At 35.7% G+C, this 20,821-nt stretch overlaps 4 protein-coding genes across 9 annotated transcripts in view; 3 read left to right on the forward strand and 1 right to left on the reverse strand.

Annotated features, from left to right (window-relative positions):
* LOC108549127 (uncharacterized) overlaps window positions 1-7,294 on the forward strand; it is a 17,078-nt gene extending 9,784 nt beyond the window's left edge. The window contains 1 exon segment of the mRNA XM_017902384.1: window positions 7,171-7,294. Within this exon segment, the coding sequence (XP_017757873.1) occupies window positions 7,171-7,294 (124 nt within the window).
* A 5,505-nt stretch (window positions 7,295-12,799) lies between these two features.
* Window positions 12,800-18,342, forward strand: Septin4 (septin 4). Of its 4 annotated transcripts, none has more exons than XM_017902435.1 (9): window positions 12,800-13,034; window positions 13,198-13,374; window positions 13,447-13,539; window positions 13,787-13,952; window positions 14,028-14,178; window positions 15,811-15,976; window positions 16,117-16,285; window positions 16,587-16,668; window positions 18,171-18,342. In XM_017902435.1, exons 1-9 carry the CDS (start codon window positions 13,025-13,027, stop codon window positions 18,330-18,332), a joined length of 1,176 nt encoding a protein of 391 aa, XP_017757924.1. In that variant the 5' UTR covers window positions 12,800-13,024; the 3' UTR covers window positions 18,333-18,342. The 4 variants fall into 4 exon arrangements, with proteins under 4 accessions (XP_017757924.1, XP_017757925.1, XP_017757926.1 ...); XM_017902436.1 differs by having other exon boundaries at window positions 16,117-16,273; XM_017902437.1 differs by having other exon boundaries at window positions 13,202-13,374.
* A 992-nt stretch (window positions 18,343-19,334) lies between these two features.
* Window positions 19,335-20,010, forward strand: LOC108549128 (uncharacterized). Its single transcript, XM_017902385.1, has 2 exons — window positions 19,335-19,607; window positions 19,694-20,010. The coding sequence occupies exons 1-2, from the start codon at window positions 19,335-19,337 to the stop codon at window positions 19,832-19,834; spliced, it is 414 nt and encodes a 137-aa protein (XP_017757874.1). The 3' UTR covers window positions 19,835-20,010.
* A 71-nt stretch (window positions 20,011-20,081) lies between these two features.
* fbp (fructose-1,6-bisphosphatase) overlaps window positions 20,082-20,821 on the reverse strand; it is a 19,459-nt gene continuing 18,719 nt past the window's right edge. For all 3 annotated transcript variants that reach the window (XM_017902453.1, XM_017902454.1, XM_017902451.1), the window contains 3 exons: window positions 20,697-20,821; window positions 20,424-20,613; window positions 20,082-20,304 (listed from right to left, as the gene is read on the reverse strand). The exon at window positions 20,697-20,821 ends at the window's right edge or, in 2 of these variants, runs on beyond it. In XM_017902453.1, the coding sequence (XP_017757942.1) occupies window positions 20,113-20,304; window positions 20,424-20,613; window positions 20,697-20,821 (507 nt within the window). In that variant the 3' untranslated portion in view covers window positions 20,082-20,112. The remainder of the gene's footprint in view (window positions 20,305-20,423; window positions 20,614-20,696) is intronic.

A 20,821-nucleotide genomic window follows, 5' to 3' on the forward strand; every position in this document is an offset into this window, starting at 1 on the left:
CGCGTGTAAGAGTACTTATTACCTCTTCCGATAAAAGCCGAAAAAAGAAAAGCGTAGCCATGAAATTTGATTAGCTTTCGTGGCTACGCGTCCGTTATGTAAGTTGGAGGAAATTAGCATTCGCTCGGTGACCGAATCCGACGTAAAATTTAAAAAACCACCGAGAATATCGGGTCGTAACTCGTTGGTAATCTTTGGCAGAGTCTCCGTACGGCCGATTGCTAATCGCGCGCCTCCTGAGAAATTCAAGCGGATCTACCTCGATCACGTAGGGGCGATTTCAAAAACGGGACACGTTGTCGCGAGCATACTCACGCCCATGCGCGCACCTACGTGATCGGGATTTGTTTTCCGCGGCCTCGTGTACGCGGAAGAATTATTCCCAAAGGGCTTACCGCTTCGCGTTGTCCCGGAAAAGGTGTGCGTACACACAGCCGTTAGCATTCCTCTGCAACCGGTAGACATGGACTATCCACGAAAAAGCCCGCGACGTCCCATCAACGTTCTCCGTTCGCCTCGATATTATCGCGGTTTTGAGAAAATTCGGAAGAACCGGTTCCACGTTCTCCGTTCGGTAGTTACGTCAGACGTTACTCAATGCGAAAGAACTCGATTGCACCAGCTGCAGAAGCGAGGGAGTTGTGCCATCTCCCCGCTCTTATCTCTTCCTTTCTTTCGCTCTATAGCGCGCTACTTCTTCACCGGATCCTGCCACGGTAACGCTCCATTCGACTTAATGTTCGGTGAAAATCGATCGATCGGTCGATCCAGGATCAAGGGAGGAAGAAAATTCGCGGAATCTCGCGGAGATTCACGTGTTCCCCGTTAATTCACGGGTTACGCGTGTTCCATTACCGGAGGCACGCTTTCCTCGTGACATAATATTATTTAACCCAGAATAATGCGGCGGTACGGCGGTATCGTTGCGTAACGATAGAATTCGCGTGCCGGTAATTCGCGACACGGCTGCGAACGCCAGGCTGGTTCTTTTATTATATAAACCCGATGGGTTGCGCGCGGTTCGCTCGGCCAGCTAGCGTGGCGGTCTCGCCGCAGCCTGCAGCGCCCCCAGCGCGCAAACTTTCCTTCGTCGAACCATCGCTCGAGTTTTCCAACCGCTTCCGTCCAATCCCGAACACCGTTGTCGCCAACCACCAGTCGTCGAAACGACGAGACCGCGATGCTATGCAGAATACCGCGTCCAGTCTTGTATGTAGCATTGGTATTCCGGTAAGCGCGCACGCCTCTCGTCGAGGAGCAGCGTACACCGGTAACACAGCAGCAGCGGCAATAGCAGCAGCAGCAACAGCAGCAGCAGCACGAGGAAAGGAGAGAACGTCGTCGTGCCGTTGCATCGCTAACGCGCCGCTTCGAGGTATACCACTCGTGATTCTTCCTTCGTGAATCTTCGTGATTCCTCGTAACTCGTGATTCGCCATCCGCGATCCGCGATCCGCGATCCGCGATCCGCGCGATTCGGCCCTAAAGGTCGCTGTGAAACGCCAGATACGCTCGCTTATGTAACTTCCACTCCTCTTTTGCTCCTCTCTCTTTCTACTCTACCCTCCCGTCGCCGCTATGGCGGCCACCTCCGTGTGCTCTGCGGAAAATTATTCTACATCGATTACTTTTTAGCGCACAGCGTTATACTAATCGCCGTGGAATTATCGAGAAACGCGCGGTGAATCACCGCGCCGCTACAATCTTTATCGATGAATGACTTTACGTCGCGTCTGATCGTTGTATCGTGAAATAAAAACAGCTATACTCGGCCAAGAGTATCGGAAATATATGCTTTATGAAAAATAATAAACCGTGTTTTAACCCTCTGCTCTCGTTTCAACTCCGTGCCGAGGGTGCGCCTCGGTCGTCGCTTGGCGAAAATATCCCTATCCGATCTATAGTAACCGTACGATTTCTCCTCGCGTTGTCCTCAAACATCCTCGTCGATGGTCCTAGCAGAGAATTCCTTCTTATCTCTTGTGTGGAAAATCTCGGAAAACTTGGAAAAAGCTCGAGAAACGCGGGAAAATGGGAATGGCGAGAGGGGAATTTCGGTTTGCAAGGATTAACGGGTATATAGTTGCCGCGTAATTTTTCATTTGCAGCATCTACGATGCGCTGATGTAACGCGCGCGGACGAGTTCACAACAGACTCTCCTAACCGCTCCTGCAATTATGTTGACGCAACACCGAGAGACAGTCGGATTCGCTTTCTCTCATCTTTCTACCTCTCTTCGCATCCTTCGACGATCCTTGTAATATCCGTCATTAGAGATCGTGCACGCTCGTATCCGTATCATCGGTTACCTAAACATCTAGCTAACGGATCCTTTCCATATGTCGCTCTTCTATTCCTCAAATGTCAAATATAGTAGAACAATTGCTGCGGTTTTCCCTTCTTCCAACCGTTTCCGTCTTTCGTTATTGTTTTTCTCATTCTACTCCTTTCCCGTTTTTAGTAGTTTTTAGTTTTTCCCGTTTTCTTATCCGTCATATTTCCCTATCGTTCTTACCTCTTTTTGCTATTCTTATTATTATTCTTATTATTATTCTTATTGCACAATGATTTTACTATTAAAAGTACGTGTACTTTTTGATACGTACACGTTTAATACGTATACGTTTACCGATATATGCGTGTAAGTTGGGAAACGATGCGATGATTTGAAAATTTCTCCCTATTCTTTATATCCGAAGTAAATAAATTAAAATTGAAAATGGCACGTATAATAATGGACGTGGTTTTTGCTTAAACCTATTTTTCATTTCAACGAAACGCGTATATATATCGGAACATAGAGGAATGTAGAACAATTCTCGAATCGTTATAGTTGGTGCCATAATGTTTGTCAATGAACGTACGTGTACGCGTACATTCATATTTTATCTCGCGTGATTATTAATACGAATAGAAAATAATAGAATCTCGATTATCGGGATTAATCTGTTGCGCTGTTCCGGTAACAGAATTTTCGATTAACAAAATACTAATAATATTTCAAAGCGGAACGCGTGTACAATAACAACGATAACAAATGGTAAATTTCAATGCAACTTGCTTAAAAATTTATGCGTCCGAAATTGTCTTGGCTGCTAAATCACGCGATTCCTTTAGTAAATTCGAGCCGGTAAAAATGATTAAATTAAATTCTTTTTGCACCTCGTACCACCTCACAGCCCCATTTTTGAAATTTTGTATGCCTCTAAACGCGACTACTATCGTGATCGATTAAAGAAATTTCGTTACGTTTAAACCATTCTATTGTATCAACGATATCGCAATTTTCCAATTATATCCTCTTTCGTTTTCATAATTTTCATAAACGCGAAGACGCGTAGCGATAGACGTTATGCTGTACCGTGATCGGTGTTCCATGCCCAAGTAAACGATTACCCGTTTCTACCGATTTTCTCGCGTATGAACCGCAATTTCAATCGAAACGTTTACGTACTAAAAATATCCGGATAATCGAAGTTCCCTTGATAATCGATTTTCTATCGTATTTAACCAATTTGCCACTAATTTCTAACATAAACGCGATTATGCAAATAACGGATATAATTTGCGAAATAAATTTAACGCTTTAATGCGAGAAAATTATATATTAACTTTTTATAACAATGAACAATGTATTTCGTCGTAAAGATATTTTCAACGCGTGGAAATTCTTTCTTTTCCTTGTGGGTAGAATGGACAATAATGTCTCACACCTCTTTCCTGCCAGTAACGCACAAAGTATATTTAAGGCAAAATATTTAAATACCAAACCTAAAAAATAGTAAACTATTTGAAATGGTACACAGAATCTTGGTACATTCTTCCATACATTTTTTCAAACATCATTCACACTAGGTGGCACTCGCGCATATATTATATCTATATCATAGTTTGCACAATTACAAATGAGTTTCGTTTGTTCAACCTCACTCACACTCGCGCACGTAAAACCAACACTTGCATTTTTTACATTTAATCGAGTAACGCTTTACAACGAGCGATTATTTCTTTCGATCTTGTTAATTCTTAATCGCGTTATTTGTTATTATTCCTTCTAATATACGGTTTAGGCTAACTAAGAGTTTTCATACGCGTTGCAATTTACTTGCATCGTTCTAGGTATTCGAGTACCTCGTTGTACGTTAGTAATCGCGAAATAAAATGTATAGAAATCTGTCGGTACATGTAAATTCGGGTATCAAGAATTGCACGAATTGACGCACGTGAACTTATGAGTACACGTTCAAAGCTATAGCTTCTAATTATTGATACTTCTTGTAACGACATTTGAACGTGAACAAAATGGATCATCGAATCCTGTATCATTATCGATCATCGTTATCGATCATTAGCGATAATTAATCGAGTTACGTAACAACATTTTGGGGCAACGATTGTACGTTATTAAGAGGTAACACGAATAATCTGAATACTTTTTATATCAATTTAACACTCGTTAACAATTTAACATTTGTAATAAGTGATTTAAATATTAAAACAGGTTTATTTTATTTCGTAACATTCCATAAAGTCGTAAATGCAAGAGGAAACAATAATATTTTCGATCGAACGAACGATTAACTTGATTGGATAGAAATCGCGAGGAAAATTGACAAAAAAAAATTTCAAATAAACGAATAATATTAAGTTTTAAAACGCACCACCGTGTACTATGTAAATGTGCTAAAAAATAGATTTTGCGTTATAATTGGAAATATTCCAGATAATAGCTAAATAAAGATGAACGTGCGAAATATTTACCAAAGCCACAGGATTTTGCTTCTCAAATGACTATTTGCGTTGACTATTTATTTAATGCTCGTGTGTGAGATTTAGTCGTTACCGTTTACCGTTTACCCGAAACTACTATCGTTTCGTTAGATTTGAGTAGGTACATATTGTAAACAAACAAATAAAGTTCACCTTAATTATTATTCTTACTAATGAAGCGATTCACATTATTATTATTATTATTATTATTATTATTATTATTATTATCATCATTATCGTTGTTGTTTTTTAAGCTTTTATAAATAGAATTTTTATTGCTTGTGATATGGAAATATTACGACCGAACATATACAGTTCGTAATTCAATAATTTCTTTTTCAAACAAAATAGTTTTTTTTTCAATTAAATTCTTAATCTCTAAAAGCACTTTTCAGTTGCGATGTTTCCATTTTAATATGATATCTATATTATGTCGATATAATAGATTATTATAGTATAGAAACACTGTAATAATAAAATAAAGTAAAATAAACAAAAAAAGGAACATTGATATATGATAACGTGACTTTAAAAATCTCAAAATGTGATAAATAGATCAGTTAGTGTTAATACGATGTAGTACGATAGAGTAGTACAGTAGAGTACAATAAAAGAGTAGACTAACAAATACTACTAACTTACTACTACCGATGCTTATTAAGAAGGAAAGAATCCTTGTTAATTGGAACGATATTAATAGAATAATGTATAGGAAAGATAATAATTAAACTTTTGACCAATGTAAATTTTATTACACAAAAATCACAAAAATACACGCATCATTCCGTAATGACTCCATTTCAATCTCGCTATTTAATTCCCACTAATCATAATTTTAATATTAAAATTTATGAAAAATCTAGTGCAATGACAAAGAGAATTATAATGAGAATTGTCACAAAGATATTTGTATCGTAAAAATTATTCGTGTTCTTGCAAGTAACAAGCGTTCTCGTTGATAAAGATTTTGAAACTCGTACCATAGAAGAATTGCAATTATTTGAAGTCAATAATTGGAAAGATAGAAATATTTGTATAATCGTAGAATAAGTTTCCGTGAAATTTTTCTACAACGCTTGACAAAGATATCGTAATTCCAATATTTAAATAAGAAGAGAATATATTTGAACATAGTGTCACTATACTTACGAAGCAACGATATAACACTGATGAAGATGTTGCAATACTATTTTGCATAGAAAGATCGCGATGTGCCACACTCGCTGTGGCGATAGAAGATGTTAACGCTAGAATTACCAATCTATAATACCTATAAAATATACGTATTATATTTACATTAGACATAGCGTACATAATTGATATTAATTAAAGCGATATAATGAAAATAAAGACGCAAGAAGAAAAATAAATATTAGTTTTGCCAAAAGCAGCTACATATTTTCAGCAGCTGCGAAGAACAGAAAGTCCGAAACAAACTATTTCGATCCGTTTGATAGTAAATAGGGAATATAAATTTATGAACAAAATCTTAAGCGAAAGAACTAGAAAAAGTATACTGCATGTTTACAGAACCCTCTGCTAGTTCTTTTAGAGGTGTTGCCAGAAATTCAGATGCTAACAAGGTACGAACATACCAGGTTGTCTGGTACGACACGTCACGCTAGTTCGACACGTCAAATTCTTAATCGAACATCTCACTTCCTGATTTCACTTCCTTGCATCTTTCTCACGGGACACGTTAAAAGCAATATTTATTTAGTTTAACTCGAAAAGTCTGCAAATACGTTTAAAACACATTTTTCCATCATTTCTCGAGTCTTAATAACGAAGAAAGAGTACCTATGTGGCTGCGCTTTTTGAATTTGCTCTTTCCTCCGCTGAAAAGTAAGAATTTTCTGCGAAAGAAATTATTGAATTTCATTCGTAAAGCTAAAGGTAACCTTAAAAATTTGGGGAGTTAGGCTTATGAAAAAAAAAAAAATATACTACAATTAGCGTGTAGACCATCCTTAACCGTGACCAGGTGACAAAAGAAGAAGAAAAAAGAGAAGAGATTAATTTGAATCGATATAGATGTAATAATGTAATAATGAAAGCTGAAAAGTATAAATGTGTAAATATCCGAATACGATGCGTCCCGTTTAAATTTAGAAATACACATTGTTGTTTTACTAACCTACCACTAAAATGAAAGAAATGCAAATAAAATCGTAAAATTCATCGACGATACGCAGAAAATATTTAAAAAATGTCGATACGGAGGTTACTTAATTCGATAAACGGAATTAAACAGAATATTTATAAATTTATAAAGATTACGATAATAATGATTTATTACGCATTTCGAGACACGTACTTCAACGATATACATACATATACGAAGAGTGTGTTGAGTAACATGTCAAATTTGAGTATAGTATCTTTTATTCATATCGTAGGAACAATGGAATTAAGCCACATAGGCATATCGACATGCAGTATTCATTTCCAACTACTCATATGCAAATCGCTGAACAAATTTTCGGATCTGAAAATATGAAGATGAATCGCAGGCACGAGTAAAAATGTAATAGAAACAAAGCGGAATATCTTATTGTTATCACGATCGACTTCTTTGTCTTACTGTAAATGTACAGAGAATTTTTATTAAAACAATATTATACAGGTATATATGTCTAAATTTGCATATATTTCAAACTGCCAAATACTCGGCCAATGCATTTTTCGTTATTATGACTCTCATAATTAACCACTGGGCGTGTTTACATGTTATTCGATAAATTCGTAAAATTCAAACGTTTCTTTTATAACTATCCCATAACTTCCCAAATAAATAATTATGCGTTTTGTACATTTTAAAACTTGTAAAACATATCCTATAAACATTTTTCGTTTTCAGGTTGAAAATTGGCGAATTTCTCTATCATCCCTTCTTTTTCTTTCGCCCTTCGATACTTACGCTTTCGAAAATGCCACTAATTTCATACGATATAATCAAATTATTTTCTTCTTTATAACACAGCTTAAAATTTATAAATAACGTGTAAGAAATTAAATATTTATTTATATTCTAATAATCTCTCATATATTTGTACAAAAAACAATTATTTGTTATATATAATTATATCTATAATTACATCTATTTCTTATAAGAATATTCAGTTTAATTATAACTGTATAATATACAAATAACGTAGAAATATCCACTCTTAATTACATTATCATTATATTTTCGTGAAACTCGTTTTCTAAATCAATGCATGCTTTGCATTCTATAATTAGAATTATTTTTCCACAATTATGAAACCTCTTAACAAGAATTTTCTATCTCGATTTAGATCAAACAGAACGATTCTCGAATGATTATTATCGACGATACTTTACCACCCTTTTTGCGATTTTTATCGTTTTAAATTATTTCCAACACTTTCGTACTATACATATCAAATCGTTTTTTAATTTTAAACGAATTTTTTAGATTATCTTTATTATTTATTAGATTTTTCCTACAAAGCTGAAAGCGAAACGCGAATAAACACAAATTATGATGTTCATAATGATTATTGTGCAAAATATCTATTTTGTAAAACAGATGATAAAAGATTTTCTCCAAGCTATCTATTTTTCCATATATTTAATCGTATATCGTGTAAAGTATAATAAGAAATTCAGAAATATCTCGGGAAATTAAAAGTATAAACATTTTTGATACCGTTAAAATTTATTTTTAATTATTGTATTATCTTATTGATGGGTCAATTTCATATTACGTTATTATTTTGTTATTTCGAAAAACTCTTTATCTTCGAATTCTTTAACTTTTCAAGTATACGTATGCGTATAGACCCGATAAAAAAGATTTTTTTTCATTTCCAACAAGATTATAACGATTAACGAAGCAGATGAATATGCAAACCGCGTAGTACTTAATTGTAATGCGCTATTAGTAAGTTTTTTAATACATTTCATTGTATAAATTGTAGAATATATTTTCTTTTTCTCTGTTTAATAACCTTGTGTACACGCTTGTTTGTTTATTTACTATAAAAATTACAGATCACATTGTTTGTTTACTATATTTTTATTTTTATAACGAAGCAAAAATAATAAAGCTTTAAAGATACAGGATTTACACGCCTATCGAAGAGCAATACATCGTATTAACAATGTTTTCACGGTACATTTATGAAATTTTCAATAAAAAATTACGAAGAAGGAATGAAATATACATATGTTTATAACGTCTAATTTATCAACGAAATATACATACGAAGTATTCTTCTGATTTTCAAACATATTTAAATATAACGAAATATAACGAAATTTGACACAGGTATCGGAACAAGTATTTTACTGTCCTTTTTAAAATTTTTAATAATATTATTATATACTTTTTTCTTTTAATATATCATTATAAATATTAACGACAACTTAATTTGAACCGAATAAAATAATCAGAAAATCGTATAGCAAATATAGCTTTACAATGGTGGAAAATTATATAATAAAAATTGCATCGAAATAACGTATATCGAACACGATAAATCTAATACGATATCATACTAAATGTAAATTTAATCGAGAGATAACATGCCCACAAAACATTCCATACTTTTTGTAATAATTATATTCTAGCACTTGAAACTTTATACTAATAAATTTCTCTAATTAGTCTTTAGAACCTCTTTAAGTAAATATAATTAATTATGGGAATATTTATTTATATGGATACTCTAACTCGATTTAATGGCGAACAGTGTAGAAGAGAATACTTGTCATAGGATTTGGTTAATAAAAAAGAAATAAAAGGAAGATAAACGAATACCTGTCAATAACACTTCAACGAGGAATTTAAATCGATAAATTTGTATGGATTTCCTCTATTAAAAAAATTATTATTATTATTACTAGAGGAATAAATCTTTGTATACATATATGTACATAACTGTTACTATGAATACAAATATATATTTCATATATTTCAGAAAGAAATTACACGTACAGGGAATACAGGGAACAGGTAGAAAAGATGATGAAAGATATATCGTATATGCAAATTTATCACGTTAGAATAAATTTGATTAACGGAGAGATGATATAATAACTTTTTAAATTCGTGAAACATTTGCAACGATATTCCTGGGGAAGTGACGAAATATTTATCGCGTTTTATCCATTTATTTTAAGACAGAATTATGACGAATTTAAAGACTCTCGTGCGTCATCCGAATTTCCGTAAGGAAATCCGAAAACTCAAATGTGAATCATCCGAATGAGTTAATCTATGATTACATTTTTAATGCTTGGCAAGATTGTTACATATATATGCGTATAGATACGCGTAACGGAGAAAAATTTCAGACCGGCATTTTATTTTTTCGGAATTATAAACGTGTATTGAATATCACTTATTTACGCATAGAACTTATTTCCATCTAACTCGTTCTTATTTTTGTTGCAAGTTTATGATGTAATAATCTTGTTTTACAATTGGAAAATATATAACAAGTTGGTATATAAAACGACACGAAGTAATCACACTTGTACGAGAGTTATTCGTTTAATCGCATTTCTATTGGAAATTAAAGAAATTTAATTAACAACTCGAAACTATGGAAACTATGCGTTCATTATACCGTTTGAAGGTGTATTACATCGTTTACTTACGTCTTTGTATAAAAGTTAAATAAAAGTTTATCCTTTCCTTTTCTTCACTGAAATTTACATATGTGATACTCGGTCCTGTACTATTAATTCCATACATATATATTAATTGCGTCTCCAAAGTCTTACGAAATTCTTATAATTGAATTGTTATATATACGAAAAATGAAATTGATTTACTCTTCCAGAACGGGTGTATGTATTATATATGTTACTCGATGTAATAATTCTTTTTATTCAGTCGATCAGATCAACAACTTCAAAACACGTTTGAGGTAATCGATTTTTTCGAAGTTTGCTTTCGAAATGAAAAAGTTATAAATATGTCTGCGAAGTTATTCGTTACTTACTATTCTAATCTATTGGTACTTACTCGCTTTTCGATGTTTATCGACAAAACCGAAAGTAAATTAAAATAAATATTTACCGAAAATAAATTAAATCGTGAATTAGCAATACCTGCGTACTGGTATTGATATGAAATCAATGAAATACACAAAGGGTTAATATAATGTGGAGTATCATGACGGTAGAAAAATTTTCTATCAAATTGCGAATACAGTTGGTGAGCATTATACGAATAATTTATTCGATAATATTTGCATAATATTTGGATAATATTTAAGAAACAACTGTCGATACGAGAGTTATTTGAATTTTTTCAAAGAAAACTTGCGATATCGTGCAAGAGGTTTCAAATATCTCGTATCGATAATAAACGACAACCGATCGAATCGCTAAATAGTTGCGCTAATATTACAGTTTTTAACCAGTCAAATACATACTAATCGATACAACGTGTCGTATGCAACAGAATTAGGATTTTTATTATATTAATTTCTTATACAATTTCTCAGAAGATTGCCAGCAAAGGAGGAAGTAAGTTCGTCTTCTTTTTCTAGTGAAACGTGATACTAATTTTTAATAAGAAATTAATAAATTGAGAAACTCTTGTGAAATTGAATAAGAATTAATCGCACCATTTTTCCAATCTTATATATTTAAAGAGTTTCAAAGAAGAATAGTTGCTCCCCGAAGAGAAACTTTGGTAATATATTACCAAAGATCAAAGGTATTCGAACTTGTTTATTTCTTATAAAATATGACGCGATAATTAATATCATGAAATTACCGTTAAGAGTAATAAATTGGTCCTTTTGAAAAATGAAACGCTTCGAATAAATTGGTATGCCAAACCTTATTCTCTATTCGAATGATATTCGGCTTAAAATTTTGGTAGAAAAATATATATTTTCTTTTCCTGTATTTTAACCTATACTACGTTTCTGCGTCTGCTTGGAAGAAACGTTCGAGCTGTTTCCTAAATTCGCAATATCCCCCGAGAGGTGGTGTCAAGTGAAAAGAATTAAGTCAACATTTGCAATAACTTTATGATCATTAGAATCGCGGTATACACGATAGAACGTTACGGCAGGGAAAAATTGGAAAGCTAACGCGAAAGAAAAAGTCTGCGTTTGCGATTGGAAATGAAACCCGTATGATTTTTGAATTAGAAATTAAGATAATTCTCTTAAACTGTCACGGATCTTTTTTACTGGAATCGGAAAAAAATAGAATAAATGCGAGGTAGTGGCATAATCGGAGCGTTGAATTCGTATGATACGACTGGCGTATAGATTAGCAGAGTTACCGTTAGCGCGTTTCGAGATGGAAACACACGGAACGAAGTTTGGAACGATGATAGAGACGCGTGGAGACTTAGATGCAGGGATATTTGGAAAAGGAAATAAATGGAGAGAATATGGAAGGAGGAAAAGATAAGCCGTTGGGCAGATGATCGAAAGGAGGATGAAGTTTAAGCGGTCGACGGTGGATAACAGGGTCCCGGGCGAAGGAAGAATGCGAAGCAAGTACGGTCTGGGGTACAACGTGGTACACAAGCCGGATGGGTTCGTCTCGTGTTCCAAGTATTACAAGAGCGATGTCCACGTGTCGAGACTGTCAATTGGGAAAGTTGCGCGCGACGAGCATCTCTTCGTCCACGTTCGCCCAGGTTCGGCCACCGGGTTTTGCCCCTTCCTTCCTCGCCTTTTCCATGGGAACGTTGACTCCGCCGAGCCGAGGCGTGGCGCCGCGCCGGAACTCGAGAAACGTCCTAGCCCGACGACCTCCTCGGAAATTACGCGAGTCGACCGCGTTCCATTCACCGTTCTCCTCCTTACCTCTACGACTCTCTACACCCATATCCTTTGGATACTCCATCATCCTTCTTCGCCCTTCTTCGCCCTTCTTCCCTCCCTCGACTTTTCTCCTTTCCTTCCATTTTCTAATCTCCCACTTCTCCGATAACTTATCTTACTACTTTGACGTTGCGATAAGCTGCATTATCGATAAAGCAAAGAATTCGCGCGTTCCGATTTCGCGCGTTGCGGTTGACTTTACTACAGGTAAAAGGGAGAAACGGCGAGTAGAAACTAAACTTGCGAGCGTATTATTGATCGGTAGCGGCCATTTGTGCGCCAGCGCAACGCAATCCAGAGGGCAAAACAGTAGCGATCTACCCCTCGTTCGCGTCTCGTGCAGTGTTCCAGTGCCGCGTTCCATCCCACTTCCATACCACTTCCATTCCACTCTGACACTGGCAAAGTGTCATCGCGGGTGGCTAATATGTCCGGCGGTACGTATGCATCCGTTTAATCTTACGATCTTTCTCTCTTTCTCTCTTTCTCTCTTTCTCTCTTTCTCTCTTTCTGCTCTCGAGCAAAAGAACGAAAACGCGTAAACGGTGGACGGGTGGAAGAAGGCTGAAGGAGAATAATCGTTTCGTTTTATCCATCAAGACAGGGACTATATCGGATTCGCGACGTTACCCGAGCAAGTGCACCGAAAATCGGTTAAAAGAGGATTCGAGTTCACCCTGATGGTGTTAGGAGAAAGCGGCCTTGGAAAATCTACACTGATAAACAGTCTGTTCCTCGGAGATCTGTACAAAGACCGACGAATGCTCGATGCCGCTGGTTGGTACTAAATGTACAAACATACTAAAAGTCGCACATTCGATGATCATTGCCAAAAGCAGTTCTTTCTAGAACGCATCGAAAAAACGACCACGATAGAAAAGAAGACAATGGATATCGAGGAACGTGGGGTCAGGCTACGTTTAACGATCGTCGACACACCCGGTACGATTCCCTTTGAATTTTTATGCACGATCGAACGCGATTCCGGCAACCTTCGCGTAACACGAAAATCCCCGAAGAAATTTGCTAACGTAAAACCTACCATTCCAAACTGTTTCGTATGGATCGCTTCGCTTTCGTTGTGATATTTGCACGTGTTACACGAGGGTTGCTCGATGGATACGAGGTTGTACCAGGGGTGAAGAGGTTGTCACTCAACTTCCATGCGATCGAATAAATTTCTATTCAGGTTTTGGCGATGCGGTAAACTGCGAAGACACTTGGAAAGCGTGTTCAGCCTACATCGACGAGCAATTTCGACAATACTTCACGGATGAGAGCGGATTGAACAGGAAAAATATTCAAGACAACCGAGTACATTGTTGTTTATACTTCATACCGCCTTATGGTCACGGGTATATCTAAGCCTTAACGTATTCTCCTTTGACGCTGTATCACGTTTATTTCCTTCTTACACTTTTCCCACACAGACTCAGGCAAATCGATCTGGAAGTATTGAAACGGTTACATCGCAAAGTGAACGTCGTCCCCGTAATTGCGAAGGCGGATACGTTAACCACTTACGAAGTGAAGGTATTGAAGGATCGGATCCTTAATGACATCAACGATCACGAAATTCAGGTAGTATCACTTGCTTCTCTACTGCTTTTTCACTTTTTTCCCGCTTTTCCCTACTATTTCTACTTATACTTGACCCCTTTCACTGCAACCACGAGTGCAATTTCAAAAATATCCCACGCTTCGAATGTACCGTTCAATTATACTCGTACCGATTATATTCGCATGAATACACGTGTACGTATTATACTTATCCACGAATTTATTTTATATCCTTTACCTCCCTCTCAGATATCCATCAGATTTTCAGCACATGAAAGAGAGAGAGAGAGAGAGAGAGAGAGAGAGAGAGAGAGAGAGAATATCTTTTCATGCTCTCCCTGTGACTTTATAAAAGTCATAATTAATATCGAATGGAAAATACTACTAGACGTATTTGATTTAAATTATTCGAGCACTTTCCCGCGTGAAATGACCAGATACACGAATATCTCTTATTTTCGTAAATTCCGAAATTTCACGTGACATTGCACGCTTCCGCTGTATCGAGTTTACAATGGCAAAATGATAGCAATGTCTACGATTTTTAGCGCTTCTCGAATAACTTCGAAATAACATCGATATAAGATAAATCGTACGATTAGAAATGAAATTTAATTTTGCAAAAATTATTCCGAGAGAAAACGCTGGGAAACAATTACCGTGTTTGAAATATTTTCGTAAATATAGCAAAACCTGATATTTTTCATTTATATTTTATTCGTAAATTCAAAAATAAGTAAGGAATCTTTCTATCCTGGAATAACGAAACTTGCATTATTTTCTCGTATTCATTTTTCACGTAGGCAGGTAGAATTTGTAGAAAAAATGAATATTCTGTTATATCGTTGAGAAAAAGATTTTATATCGTACGTAAAGGTAAAATTCGCGTGCATCCCATTGATCTCGAGAAACAGTGAAAATCGCAGAGCGTGCTATCGTTTTATCGCGTACTGTACGTTAATGTCTCGTTGCGTAAGAAAACTAATTACGAGAAACCTTTCGAGATCGTTACTAGGTTACTCCAATTATTCCGTAGATATCTTCCCTGTGACACATCATATTATGTACATGGTTTTGTAAGATATCATAAGAAGTCGCCATGTATCATCTCGTTATTCTTATTTTTATTCAAATATTACTTCGAAGATTAATAGAGTATAAATATTTGAGCAAACATTTGGTAACATTTGTGATAAAAGTTAGAAGGAGCAAGTTATTTCCTGTATTTTGCATTTTCCGATCCTTTGCGATAGATATTTTCTTTCCAATGATATCGCTCGAATTATTAACACGATTTACGTATAATCCAATTGGCCAGAATTTCGAAATTTGATGCCGTGAGAGGATAAAAGTGTGATAATCGGTCGAAATGAGCGATTGGAAGAGAATAGAAATATTTCTACGACTCGCTGCAAATCTATAATAAAAAGCATTGCACGTATATAGCCGATTGTAAGTTTCCATGTGAGTTGTCGCTTTACGAAATCGTAAGAGAAATGAAATTGTACTCTTGGCCATTACGGGCTGCAAATAAATCGCAGTGCAAGGGGTTAATAATGCGCTGGAATAAGAATATGTAAGAACAAAGAGAGAAGTAAGGAAAGGGGACAAGAGGAATAAGGTGAAAGGACAGACGATGCTTTGCGCGTGCAGATATATCAATTTCCGGACTGCGATAGCGACGAGGACGAGGAATTTAAGCAGCAAGACAAAGAGCTGAAAGCGTGTATCCCGTTCGCTGTGGTCGGCAGCTCGACGGTGCTGGAAGTCGCGGGAAAGAAGGTCCGTGGTCGCCAATATCCCTGGGGTGTGGTGGAAGGTAATTAGCTTTCATATTTTCACGTCATAGAACACAAAACGATCGTACTTGCGCATCCGCCGCTTACCATCTACCTAGTTTCTAACCTAACCTAAACCGTCTAACCGCCAATTAACCATCTCGCTTTCGATCGGGCGCAGTGGAGAACCCGAAGCACAGCGATTTCGTGAAACTCAGGACAATGCTGATATCTACGCACATGCAAGATCTCAAAGACGTCACACAGGATGTACATTACGAGAATTTCCGGGCACAATGCATTTCTCAAATTTCACAGCAAGCAATTCGGGAACGGAGGTATTTACGCATGTAAATAAGTATTGCATTTCAGTAGGTATACTTCTCTCTAAATCTACGATCCTTTTTCTTTCCTTTTTCTTTCCTTTTTCCTTCATTTTTCCTACGTATCGCGTTATCACCGTCCCGGTATTTCTATCTCTACCAGTTTCCTCGCTACCTTCCAACGTATATATCTATAATTCATACATGTTTCAATTTTCTTTTCATTTTCACTGGTCGAATGCCTATTACGAACGTGGCAGATGCAACAGACATCGGTTTCATTTCACACAAATATAATTTCATTTTTTTTTCTCTCATTTGTTCACAGTAAACTGAAAAGAGATTCGGGTCCACATTTTGAAAATAGTATATCTGACACGGATAGGCTTCTATTGCAGAAGGACGAAGAGGTAAGAGACAGATACAGCGTCGTGAATAATCCATGTTGCGCGGCTCGTGATTATCCTCGTTTCTTATCGATCGCGTTAATTTCTTGTAACTAAAGGTCCCGGTCGCAAACCTCTATTAACAAAGTAAAACTCCGCGTAACTTTAATTACGCTACACGGAAAACTCGAGAAAACGTGTAAATTCGGTCAAGTAATTTGAAAATTATGCCAATTGTACATAAAACACGAGTATTATGTGCAATTGGCATAATTGTACACGTTTGATACCGGAATCTTTGACGTATACTTACGTGCGAAAGAAAAACACGTATAAGGAACACACGTACAATTAACTCGTGTAATTAAATTACACGAATTGAAGTTCGGTATCGTTGATTACACGTGTACATGTGTTTGAATACACGCGAAATAGGGATCTCTACTCGTAACGTACGTACATTTTAAAAAATATTAATTAGCACGCATTGAACTGCTTAAATTCGTGGAATAGAAATTTTGAATGAAAATAAGAGATGTCTCTTCGTTTTCACTATTAGATCATCGCTTCGCTTTATTCCGACACCATTAACCTTATTTATTTTTTATTTTATTTTTACGAAAACTTATTTAAAAAGTTATTTCACGACTAAAGTATAAGAAAAAGGAAAATTTTTCTAAATTCGTTCGAAATATTTCCGCTGTTCCAAACGATCTTAACGTCAAAACTGACGGGTTTTCAGTGAAACCTTAGAAAACGGGAAAGAATTAAAATATCCAAAGCAAGTCTGTCAGGTGAATTTTGTCTCGCTTGGTAATTCGAGTGTTTAAAAGAGACTGTCTATTTTAAACAAACTTGTTAGTTAGGACGTTATTAGAAAAAACAATTTCTTACGATGTAAATAAATAAATAAACGTTACATTTCTACCGATCAAATGAACGAGATAAAAGGTAAAAGATAGATAAAAGTTATATTTTTACAATTGAATACAGACAATAGCCGATCTAATACGAGTAAGAATTAAAAAGGAAATAAAAAATAAGCGACAGTCCTCTATAAATTTGTATAATAGAAAGCTAATAATGGATACTTCTTTTCTGTTTATCGCAATTTTCACAGCTTATAACTTTCCACGCTTTATATTCCTCGTAAATATATTTCTCGCAGTTGAAACAGATTTGTATGATTTCGTTATTTTTACGATGTCTTCTTCGAAATGCTATAAAAAGGCATAAACATTTCAATTTCATTATCCTGGAAATGAAAAAATGGTTACACGTATCTATGTATGCTGTAAAAAGGTTGCCAAATGAAATGAAACTGAAAATGCGATAACGATAAATGTAAAATTTTTAAGCAAATATTTCAAAATGTCATTTATGTCATTAAAGTAAGAAACGATAACAAGAATATTTTTTACGAAGGGAGCTATTACTCCATTCTCTCTCTATATGTACACCCCTTATGTATATACATTGTCGGTAAATAGTTATTTAAAATTACACATCGAATCTTATGTTTGCAGATACGAAGGATGCAAGATATGCTTGCACAAATGCAAGAGAAATTAAAAGCTACAGGCCAGGTTGGCCCTGGAATTGGTCTCAGGGGAAGAGTCGGTAGTCTTGGAAACGATCTGGACTCGACCGACGTGGAAAAGAAGCGCAACAGTATTATAGATGTTTGAACTTTCGAATACCCCGTTACTACGTGTTATTATTTTTATTATTTTTATTATTATTATTATTATTACTATTATTATTACATGTGATTTTGTTTAACTTGGTTCTATGCGAATACGCACAAGATTATGGAACATGTTTACAACATGCAAAGTTTTATACAAACCTTAGTAGTAATTTATTGTATTAGTAATTTATTGTTAAGTTAATAAATCAGCGAGGGTCAGTTGTGTATGCGAGCAGGTTTTCACTTTTATATATACATATACATAAATATACGTAGTATTTAGAAGTCTGTCGCAACACGCGAACAATGTTTGACATCGTTATACATATTCACGACATGAAAACGTTGTACCTATATCACATTGTACGTATAAAAATACAAAGAAATGATGACAGAAGTAAACACGTAAAAAGGAAACTGGGACAACCATTTTTCTTCTTTATTAATTGTCTCTTAAATCTGATTAATTTAAGTAGAGAATCGTATCGATGTGTCATTTATGTAACAAATTTCCATATTGATTTTGAACAATGTTTTGAAAATAAAATGTAACACGAACAATTTTAAGCCGAAAATGGTAAGAAATCGAACAATTCGGCAACTGTTACGAGCTTACCGAGTTGACGATTCTTGCTGTATATGCGGCTTTAGAATTAACTATAATTATAGATACGGATATGTATTAAAGTTGCCCCAAATAATCGTAATTTCATCTCTGTTTCGTGGCCCTCGCAACCTGAAACGCGGTATAAAATCCACTCCTAACGTTAAGCTATTTTCCTTTGCCGAAAACTTTGAATGATTCGGAAAGTTTCATCTTTGCTATTTATAATCCTCCTAACGATATTTATTCCCCTTGTCTTTATTTCATCAACTGCATATCGCTGATAAACAAAACGATAAATAAAACGTTAACGCTATAGCGATAAAGTATATACGTTTAATTCCATAAACGTTTATAAACGATTTATTTAAAGTAGTAAAGGCACTCTTGTTAACGATGACGTTGTTAGGAATTTTGAGCAAACCTCAAGGATCTGCCTATCTTCCACCTACAGGATCTGGAACGCGTCCAACTACTAGTGGCGAAACTGGCAGTCACCCAGACGAATGGGCCGGTGTAAGTAAGTACTATTTCCTTTTCTTTCCTTCACGCTTTGTCCAAGTTACGCGAACGAAACCACGAATACTAACTAATTATTTCAATCTTCCTATTAATCTAATGGAACTATTCCAACGAGAACCAATGGAAATTTGTTTACGTATCATAAACGTATGAGAAACATATCCCAGCAATTATATTTTTCCTTTTATTTTACCGGACCGAATAATTTTCCGGCATATAACGAATTCTCATAGGAAGCGAAGTCGCGAAACGATAACGGAGCAACTGGAACTTTTCACTTACTACTACCAGACGGTAGAAGACAAATCGTCGACTACATTGCCGACGGGGCTGGCTATCGGCCAATGGTACGAAACGAAGGGGCAGCAACCTAGCCAGCTCCAGAATCTGTTTCAAAGGGATCCCCTGTCACTGGAGGATCCGTCACTAACGAAGGATACAAATATTAAATATTTACATTGAAATTGCCGTTTGGAAGAAGGAAAACATGAGAATTGAAGGAACGAAAAAATCGAAATTCGAAAAATTACCAAACATCGTTGCGTTTATAACTTTAGTTTTAACCTATCGTTAAACTTGTCAATGTCAAGCTTTGTCTTATAATAAAATCTTCGGAAACTGTTTCCTTGCTTAATTATTTTATTCACGTCTCTCACGTTGTTTTGTATTTTTGTATGCACTGTAAAACTTCTTGGACATCTTCCGATGATCCTAAAAATATCGGAGATCTTTGATGAAGTTTCTCTGGCATAACCTCTAAAATATCGATTTCCCCGTTCGATGCCAAGCCACCGGCTTCTTTCAATATATAAGCCATTGGTATACATTCGTACAATAGTCTCAGCTGCAAATAATCGTTTTAAAAGCAATTAGCTTATTGAATTATATGACGCGCGTTACGGAATAAAATCGAAACAAGGGCATGCATATAATATGAATACGTGAATCAGTAATTATTTATACCTTGCCATTTGGATGACTTTTAGTTGCTGGATAAAGAAATATCCCTCCATACTTGATTGTCCTGTGTACATCAGCGACCATTGAACCCACATACCTTGCACTATATGGTTTCCCATTCTTGGGATATTTCTTCGAACGGATATACTCTTTAATAGCTGTGTCCCAGGCACTCTCGTGTCCTTCGTTAATACTGAAATTATCGTCATTTTCTCGTGAATTTATTAATAAATTACACGGAAAACACATGAAAAATTATTTCGTCGATCGATCTACCTGTAGATGTCTCCCCTAGAAGGAATGCGTATATTTCTTTCGGTCAAAATAAATTCTCCGATCGCTGGATCGTAGGTAAAGCCATTAACTCCGTGGCCAATCGAGAGTACTATCATAGTTGCTGA

The sequence above is a fragment of the Eufriesea mexicana genome, unplaced genomic scaffold (assembly GCF_001483705.2).
Source record: "Eufriesea mexicana isolate 0111107269 unplaced genomic scaffold, ASM148370v2 scaffold1824, whole genome shotgun sequence".
Classification (NCBI taxonomy): domain Eukaryota; kingdom Metazoa; phylum Arthropoda; class Insecta; order Hymenoptera; family Apidae; genus Eufriesea; species Eufriesea mexicana.

Bases quoted from the DNA above. Each gene is read 5' to 3' on its own strand.
- LOC108549128 (XM_017902385.1), top strand. From the start codon at position 19,335: ATGACGTTGTTAGGAATTTTGAGCAAACCTCAAGGATCTGCCTATCTT. The intron at 19,608-19,693 runs GTATGAGAAACA...GAATTCTCATAG, and splicing joins TTTGTTTACGTATCATAAAC to GAAGCGAAGTCGCGAAACGA.
- Septin4 (XM_017902435.1), top strand. The intron at 13,540-13,786 runs GTACGATTCCCT...ATTTCTATTCAG, and splicing joins AACGATCGTCGACACACCCG to GTTTTGGCGATGCGGTAAAC. The intron at 15,977-16,116 runs GTAATTAGCTTT...GATCGGGCGCAG, and splicing joins TCCCTGGGGTGTGGTGGAAG to TGGAGAACCCGAAGCACAGC.